The 7712-nt window shown below is 44.2% G+C and overlaps 5 protein-coding genes across 5 annotated transcripts; 3 read left to right on the forward strand and 2 right to left on the reverse strand.

Annotated features, from left to right (window-relative positions):
* Positions 1–74: 74 nt before the first annotated feature.
* RpLP0-like (ribosomal protein LP0-like) lies at positions 75–1181 on the forward strand. The gene is made up of 3 exons (XM_002050829.4): positions 75–224; positions 289–536; positions 594–1181. The coding sequence occupies exons 1-3, from the start codon at positions 197–199 to the stop codon at positions 1095–1097; spliced, it is 780 nt and encodes a 259-aa protein (XP_002050865.1). The 5' UTR covers positions 75–196; the 3' UTR covers positions 1098–1181.
* Positions 1121–2393, reverse strand: Sgf29 (SAGA-associated factor 29). The gene is made up of 4 exons (XM_002050828.4): positions 2234–2393; positions 1930–2163; positions 1481–1868; positions 1121–1419 (listed from the first exon to the last, which is right to left on the reverse strand). Exons 1-4 carry the CDS (start codon positions 2270–2272, stop codon positions 1205–1207), a joined length of 876 nt encoding a protein of 291 aa, XP_002050864.1. The 5' UTR covers positions 2273–2393; the 3' UTR covers positions 1121–1204.
* An 85-nt stretch (positions 2394–2478) lies between these two features.
* Positions 2479–4689, forward strand: Mvd (mevalonate diphosphate decarboxylase). The gene is made up of 2 exons (XM_032436548.2): positions 2479–4062; positions 4167–4689. Exon 1 carries the CDS (start codon positions 2609–2611, stop codon positions 3779–3781), a length of 1173 nt encoding a protein of 390 aa, XP_032292439.1. The 5' UTR covers positions 2479–2608; the 3' UTR covers positions 3782–4062; positions 4167–4689.
* Positions 4690–4949: 260 nt separating this feature from the next.
* Jra (Jun-related antigen) lies at positions 4950–6688 on the reverse strand. The gene is made up of 3 exons (XM_002050826.4): positions 6531–6688; positions 5774–6340; positions 4950–5713 (listed from the first exon to the last, which is right to left on the reverse strand). Exons 2-3 carry the CDS (start codon positions 6315–6317, stop codon positions 5379–5381), a joined length of 879 nt encoding a protein of 292 aa, XP_002050862.1. The 5' UTR covers positions 6318–6340; positions 6531–6688; the 3' UTR covers positions 4950–5378.
* Positions 6689–6799: 111 nt separating this feature from the next.
* Positions 6800–7392, forward strand: RpL29 (ribosomal protein L29). Its single transcript, XM_002050825.4, has 3 exons — positions 6800–6824; positions 7010–7125; positions 7190–7392. The coding sequence occupies exons 2-3, from the start codon at positions 7024–7026 to the stop codon at positions 7316–7318; spliced, it is 231 nt and encodes a 76-aa protein (XP_002050861.1). The 5' UTR covers positions 6800–6824; positions 7010–7023; the 3' UTR covers positions 7319–7392.
* The last annotated feature ends 320 nt before the right edge of the window (positions 7393–7712 follow it).

Genomic DNA, 7712 nt, shown 5'->3' on the forward strand with positions numbered 1-7712 from the left:
TGACCAAACTATGTTATCGTAATAATCCACAATTCTTGTTAGTGTGACCGCGTGTTTTAATAAAACCAGGTTGGCAGCCCGACAGTAATCGATATAATGTGCATCGATACAGCATTCATCGTAGCGGTCGCACGTGTTTACTTCGGTGTTTAAACTTTTAAAAGATTCAAGTTGGAAATATATAAAAGTTACCATAATGCCGCGCTCCAAACGTGATAAGAAAGGTACACAACAGGTCTGCCAATCATGATTAGTGCAACGTAATTAGCATTGTTTTTCTACTTGCAGTTTCTTTAACCAAAACCGACCGCAAGGGTCTGGCTTGGAAGCAGCGCATCATCGACGACATACGATTTTGTGTTGAAAAGTATCCCAATATATTCGTGTTCCAGGTGCAAAACATGCGTAATAACCTGCTTAAAGATCTGCGACAGGAATGGAAGCGCAACTCCCGTTTCATATTTGGCAAAAATCGCATTATGCAAATCGGTTTGGGTCGCACAAAAGCCGAAGAAGTGGAGACGGGCATACACAAGGTTCGCACTTTGTTATATATAAAAATCTAACGGGCTTTAATTTAAAATACTTTTCAGCTTTCGAAACGCCTCACCGGTCAGGTGGGTCTGTTGTTCACAGAAAAGACCAAAGAGGAAGTCCTGGAATGGGCCGAAAACTATTGGGCTGTAGAATATGCGCGCAGTGGATTTAAGGCCACAGAGACAGTTACTTTGCCCGCAGGACCTCTGGAGGAGTTTGCGCACTCAATGGAGCCGCATCTCCGCTCCCTCGGCTTGCCCACGAAACTGGAGAAAGGCGTGGTAACCATATACAGCGATTATACGGTGTGTGAAGAGGGCAAGGTGTTGACGCCGGAGCAGGCGCGCATTCTGAAATTGTTGGGCAAACCAATGGCAAAGTTTCGTTTGACCATGAAATGTTCCTGGACTAAGGCTGATGGATTTCAGCTGCATGTTGAGGACGATGTGGAGGAGGATAAAGCAACAGACAGCCCCATGGAAGAGGATGACAATGAAAATAATGATGAAGATGCTGCTGTTGCTGCTGCCGATGATGATGATGATGATGATGAGGAATAATTAGCTAATATTTCAAATAGAAATTAAGTTATGAATATGTATATAATAATTATATATGTAGCTATTACAAGTTTTTGTAAACAACTCAATCTTGCTTACTTTCCGGCCTAGGCCGATGAGAGATTGCCACTGCCACTGCCCGCACCCTTCTTGGTGGGTCGATATGCAATCACATAACGTTGGGCCACGGGCAGAGGCTCTGCATAGCCATTCAAGTAGGATGAATCCTCGAACAGCACCTCGTACTCCTCGGTCGCTGTTTGCGGCAGGCGATGGACAATGGCTTTGTAGAAGCATGTCGTCTGTGGATAAAGAGCCATCACTATAGATAGGGGAGATGATGGATTAGTCTATTTAATTGCAATACGTCTTATACCACGCACCGACTGTGTCCTTGGGAAAAAGCGCATGACCATCGGTCTCTGGATTGGCGCGCATTAATGGCAATGGTATGACTTTGCGCTTGCTGAGCACGTGGCGATCCTTCTGCTCCTCGTCAATGTCAATGACATCGTATTTGTTCTGGCGATGCAGAAACTGGACCACCTCGGCCAATATCCAGTTCTCCTCCTCATCGATGCCCTTCGCCAAGGCGGCAACATTGTCACCCACTTTGGCCACATAGTTGCTCTCCGCTGGTATGGCGCCGCACAGTGCTGGAGCGCGCTCACCAGGCTTGCCCACGAACAGGGGCAACGTCTGGGCGGAAAGCTGCACCATTTTCATGAGGGCGCCGCGACGAATGGCCTCCTTGTTGCCGGCGTTGCGTGCCTGTGCAGATGGCAATGTTAATCTTTATGGAGATTGTGGTATATGTAAAGAGTTGACTCACCTGTATGCGACGTTCATTTCGAATGTTTCTGATTTCATGTATTTTGGCCAGCGCCGCTCGAATTGTGGCCTCCTCCTGCGTTGCTTCCAGAATCTTGGCCTGAAGCAGTGTCTTTAGTTTCGGATTGGGCGTCTGACTCTGCTGGGCACGCACAAGGCTAGCAATTGAACTTTCGGCACGTCGCCGCTCACTGTCCACTTTGTGGATGTGTTGTTGTATATCCTTCAGGCGATCCTGGTTGAGTAATGGGCAAATAAAGTAGGCTTATTATTAATGAAAAACTTTAAATGTAGTTATTGCCCACCTGAATCTGCTGCGCAGCACTCTCCGCAGTAAGTGGCATTGTGTTTCGACCGTTTATTAAATTTTGTTTATATTATTTTTGCATGTAAACCAAATGTTGCTCTTTTTGTTGTGTAGATGGTGGAATGATACATCAGCCCGTGTGTTGGTATTTTGTATGTATGCGCAGATGTAAAATATGCTAAAAATGGACGAATTCACAATAGAGACCATACTCGATAAGTATTTATATACTGCCGATTCGCGTTACCCATCGCTTGTGTTCGATAGTTTTATCGGGCGTCTATCGGCAGTCTGCCGCACTTTACGGTGAAAGCTGGGGAAAGTCGTTTTTAAACTTAGTGCTTGGCATTGTTTATATTAGCGCGAACATAAAATGTTTTCGGCAACGTGCGTGGCACCCGTGAATATGGCCCTGGTCAAATACTGGGGCAAACGGAACGAGGAACTGATACTGCCAATCAATGACTCCGTCAGCATGACGCTGGACGCAAACGAAATGTGCGCAAAGACCACAATAACCGCATCGGAGAGCTTCAAACAGAATCGCATGTGGCTGAACGGCGAGGTGGTGACCTTTGAGGAGAACGCACGCCTCATGCGTTGTCTTGCGGGTGTGCAGCGTCTGGCCCTAGCTAACGGTGCTCACAAATTTTCGCTTTCCTGGAAGCTGCACATCGCCTCGTACAATAATTTTCCCACTGCCGCGGGGCTAGCCTCGAGCGCAGCCGGCTATGCCTGCCTCGTCTACACGCTGGCCCGCCTCTACGAGCTACCCCTGAACGAGGAACTGACCACAGTTGCGCGTCAGGGCAGCGGCTCAGCGTGCCGCAGCCTCTACGGCGGCTTTGTTCACTGGCGTCGCGGCTCGAGCGCCGATGGCAGCGATTCGATTGCTGTGCCGCTGGCGCCCGCTAGCCATTGGCCCAATATGCACATGCTCATACTGGTGGTCAACGATGCACGCAAGAAGACCGGCTCCACCAGGGGCATGCAGCTGGGCGTGAGCACCTCCTCGCTGATACAGCATCGCGCCAAGGAGGTTGTGCCGCGGCGTGTCAAGGAACTGATGGCGGCAATTGAGAGCCGCGACTTTCAGGCATTCGCTGAGATCACCATCAAGGAGTCCAATCAGCTGCACGCCATTTGCTTGGACACGTATCCGCCGTGCGTCTACATGAACGATGTCTCGCACGCGATTGTCAACTTTGTGCACGACTACAATGAGACGGTGGGCTCCTTGCAGGCCGCCTACACCTTTGATGCTGGCCCAAATGCTTGCATTTATGTGCTGGCCGAGAATGTGCCGCGTCTTTTGGCTGCCATCCAATTGGCCTTTCCCAATGATGCGCAACAGAGCGTTGAGTACCTCATGGGGATTCCCGTGCCGCCCGTCGAGCTAAAGAACGGATTAAGGGACGCCTCCATCGGCCATGTCAATCCCAATAATATGCTCAAGTACATAATCCACACGAAAATCGGCGAGGGTCCACACCAGCTAAGCGACGATAAGAGTTTGTTAATTGACGGTTTTCCACTGCCCAAATAATATTCCTAACTAACTTAGACTCTTCCTAGATTCCGGGCTCAAATTGCACACTTGAAATAAGTTGCTAAAGGCTTAACTTAATTTATTTTTGACTATAACTAGAAAAATCTAGATATACTTACATAACATTTTTCTTTATACCCATTTGTGCATTGTTTATTTCTTTATTGTTGGCACATTTTCAATTAACACTTCATTTTTTTCTCCATTCTTTTCTGGCTTTTGTTATTCAAATTAAGCTGCTCGTTTAACCCTGCGCATTCGTGTGAATTTTAAAACTTGTAAGTTATTTATATATATATATCGCATATATCTTTAAAAAACAAATATTTTGTATTTATAATTTGTTGCTTTACTAAAATTTAAATTTCATTATTCGTATTAGTTATTCATTGTGGACAAATGAAATGGACACCAGTGTGCGTCCAGTTCATGGAGATGGGAGCTGGCTCAGTTCCGTTATGTGCCTTACGTAAACAGTGTTGCCAAGTTTCAATGATCTAAGCTAATAGCTTAACTGACGGCTAGATTTAGCTAGAAAATAGCTAAACTGGCAACACTGTTCGCAAATGCTTGAACAGAAACAGAAAAATAACTTGAATAAAACCAATAACAAATGGCAAAGGTGACAATAATCTTAGTCTTATGACATCTATGAATATCTCGAATTTGAATTAAATAATCCAAATGTCAACTAAAATTGTATATTTTATAGTCTTAGTCATGTAGCAACTAATAGGGCAACTTGCTCCAAAACAATTATTTTAGAATTAGAATTTCAGAATTTGTACAAGCCCTATTCTTCATAGGGGTTAGATATAGTTATGAATGTTGCTTTCCAAAAACTGTTACTGTAATTTGTATGCAAAGAATAAAAATAATAAATAATTGTTTCTATCTGAACAGTATTCAAGTCAATCTATTAACTATTTATCTATTTCCCAACTCAAATTAGTCAAAAACCTGAAAATAGGGGAACATTAAATGGAGCTGGACAAACTGCGAAAGCTCCCGCACAGCTATAAATTTTGTTCTTTAGATATTGTAAATATATATATATATATATTTGCTTAGAATCAACATATAGTAATACTTGATCTTAAAAATAGACATAAGGGTAACCGTATGTATGCTTGTATGTACAACTAGAACTAAATAAAAAAAGCACTTTTCAAAAGCAATTAAAAGAACTGCGCAGCAAATAGGGCATTGCACTTTAGTATAATCAAAGCTTAGGCAAATATTAACGTTTTCTGTGTAAAAAAGGCACTACTAGCTAAATGGGCTGGGTTAGTCAGCCCGTGGACTCACTGCAGTCCGTCAAATGGTCGATTGCGTCAATTACAACATGATTAGTTGGGAGTGTGTCTAAATCGAAAGTATTCGATGATGCATTAAGTAATAGTTCTAGCGATATCTCCTGCTCCAAGGCCACTGTGGACAACAGCACAACACCACTTTCCGCATCGACGGCTGTTTCGATGGTGTCTTCTAGTTCCTGATCTGGTTGGTCTTCCGTCTCGGCTTCAGTATCATTGTCGTCTGATATTAAACTGGACATATACTGCTGCACAGTCTCCTCGGCGATATCCCTATGTTATTTGCCCGCGAGCAGAGCGGCATTGGCAATTGCCTGTACGGTGCAGCCGGCTTCCACATGCTCCATAACTTGTTGCTTCAGCTGTGCCACATGATCCTTCAGGCTTTTCACAATGCCTGCCAAATCGGTATTCTCGCCCTTGAGTAATTTCACACGATCCTCCAGCTTCGATATGCGTTCCAGCTTGCGCTTGCGACATTTGGAGGCCGCGACACGATTCCGTTGACGCTTACGCTCCAGTTTAATCTTTTCCTGATCTGCCATGTCGATTGGACTAACCGTTGGGGAAGCGACCGGATGCTGTGGCTCATCCTTAATGACGGGGAAGCCCTCTACAAATAAAAATCAATAATTAGCCTTTCTTCTGTAATATAAAGCTAGACAGTACTCACCCACGCTGGTGTAGGTGAATGTGCCCCCACTGATGCCATTGTTCACGGCAGTCATGGTGGGCGCGGCAGCAACTGGATTGCTGGCAGCCGGGGCATTGCCGACATTGTTGCCCAGAAACGCCTGCGTATTCTTGCTGGAGTGTAGGTTTTGGAGTGCCTCTTCAAATCCCTTGCCGAATTCCTCCTGCTCCGTGGTGATTTGACCCACCTTAGTGGGGAATACTGTGCCCGGTTGTGGCGTCTGCAGCATGTTGCCCGATAGCAATATTTTCTCAAGGTCCGGAGTGTTAAGCGTTTTTCCAGGTACATCGGGCGAATCAATTAGAAGGGGTGCCATTGCGCGCTTGTTCTTCTTGTTTAGGTCCAGGAAAGCAGGACGTTTGCTAACGTTGGGAGTGGAACTGCTGTTAGGTGTCTGAAATTCCATTGACTCCTCGGTCCCAATTGGTTCCGGCTCCGTTTTAGGTACTATAGGTGCAGCGGTCGCACTACTACTGTTTGGGTTGCTGGCAAGTGCAGCAGCGGAAGCGGCAGAAATTTTCATTTTCCTTCGAATATGACGTCAGGCTGATTACAAAAAAACAAAGCAAAAGCTTATGGGTCGCTGTTGTCGTGATAACTTGTTTTAGATGATGACTCATCGCTTCCTCTCACCCGCCCGCACACAAATACCAAATACAATTACAACCTCAACATGCGCGCACACACACACATACACTCGTACACAACTCAAATGTGTTTTGTAGACTTTACTTACCTATTTCTAGCAAAATCTGATTCTGCCGGTGGCTGTAACTATTTTTCACAATGTATATTACGTAAATATTTGTTTTTAATAATTTAATTTTAATATTATTTAAAACAACACCGCAATTGCGTTGTATTCGCTTGGTTTTACTATTCACAGTGAAGCACTTTTGATGTTGCCACATCTATTTAAAATATGAAACAGCTGATTGTTCCAAATATCGATGAGCCCGATATAATGCAGTCGTAAATATCGATAGAGTCGCTTCTTCTTCCTCTTCTTTTCCGCTGAGCTGTCAAAAACGTAGGTCGCAATTGGAATAAATAACAATTTTAATACAGCGAAAAAATGTATTTTGCTAAGCCATCGGCAACTGTGTCAATTAGCAATGCAGAAAGCAAACAATCAATTGTGTACTTTAATGAATATTTTCTGTTTTCATGTTGTGCCATCCGCTGACTGCTCGCCGACTTCTGCCGCTAAAACAGTTTGATAATTCGCAATGGCCAAGTCAAAGAATCACACAAATCACAATCAGAACAAGAAGGCCCATCGCAATGGCATCAAGCGCCCAATGCGCAAACGCCACGAGTCCACCCTGGGCGTAAGTTAAAATTTACCCTATTGAAGATACCCAAAACTATAGCATACCCCATATTTATCCACAGATGGACGTCAAGTTCTTGATCAACCAGCGTTATGCGCGTAGGGGTAACCTTTCTCGCGTGGAGGCAGTCAAGCGCTACGAGGAACGCGTTGCTGCACAGCAGGGCAAACCCAAGCCCGTTAAGTTGTAAATTCCCAACCGCATTCGATCTTGTTTTGAATGCAAATCGTGTGTTAGAATAAAGGAAAGAAACATTTAACGAAATGAGCCATTTTTGTTTTTAATTCGTTATTTTCGGAATAAGTTCTATTATATGGTTTCAGGAGCTGACGGCGGTTCGTGTATGAATAAAAACACGATTCTTGGGGGGATGGGTTTAGATATTCATAGGATCTATAATCGAGTCATAAAGAGGATCAAGTAGTATGATTAACCAATCATTCCACATACGCCTTTAAAACACAGGCTTTAATCAACAAGATACAGATTTACAGGCAAAAAGATTTGCGAAATTGTTTATTTTGCCATGATAACCCCTTAGAATTATTAATATATCGATAATTTCTGGGGATACGCGCTTAACT

The sequence above is a fragment of the Drosophila virilis genome, chromosome 5 (assembly GCF_030788295.1).
Source record: "Drosophila virilis strain 15010-1051.87 chromosome 5, Dvir_AGI_RSII-ME, whole genome shotgun sequence".
Classification (NCBI taxonomy): domain Eukaryota; kingdom Metazoa; phylum Arthropoda; class Insecta; order Diptera; family Drosophilidae; genus Drosophila; species Drosophila virilis.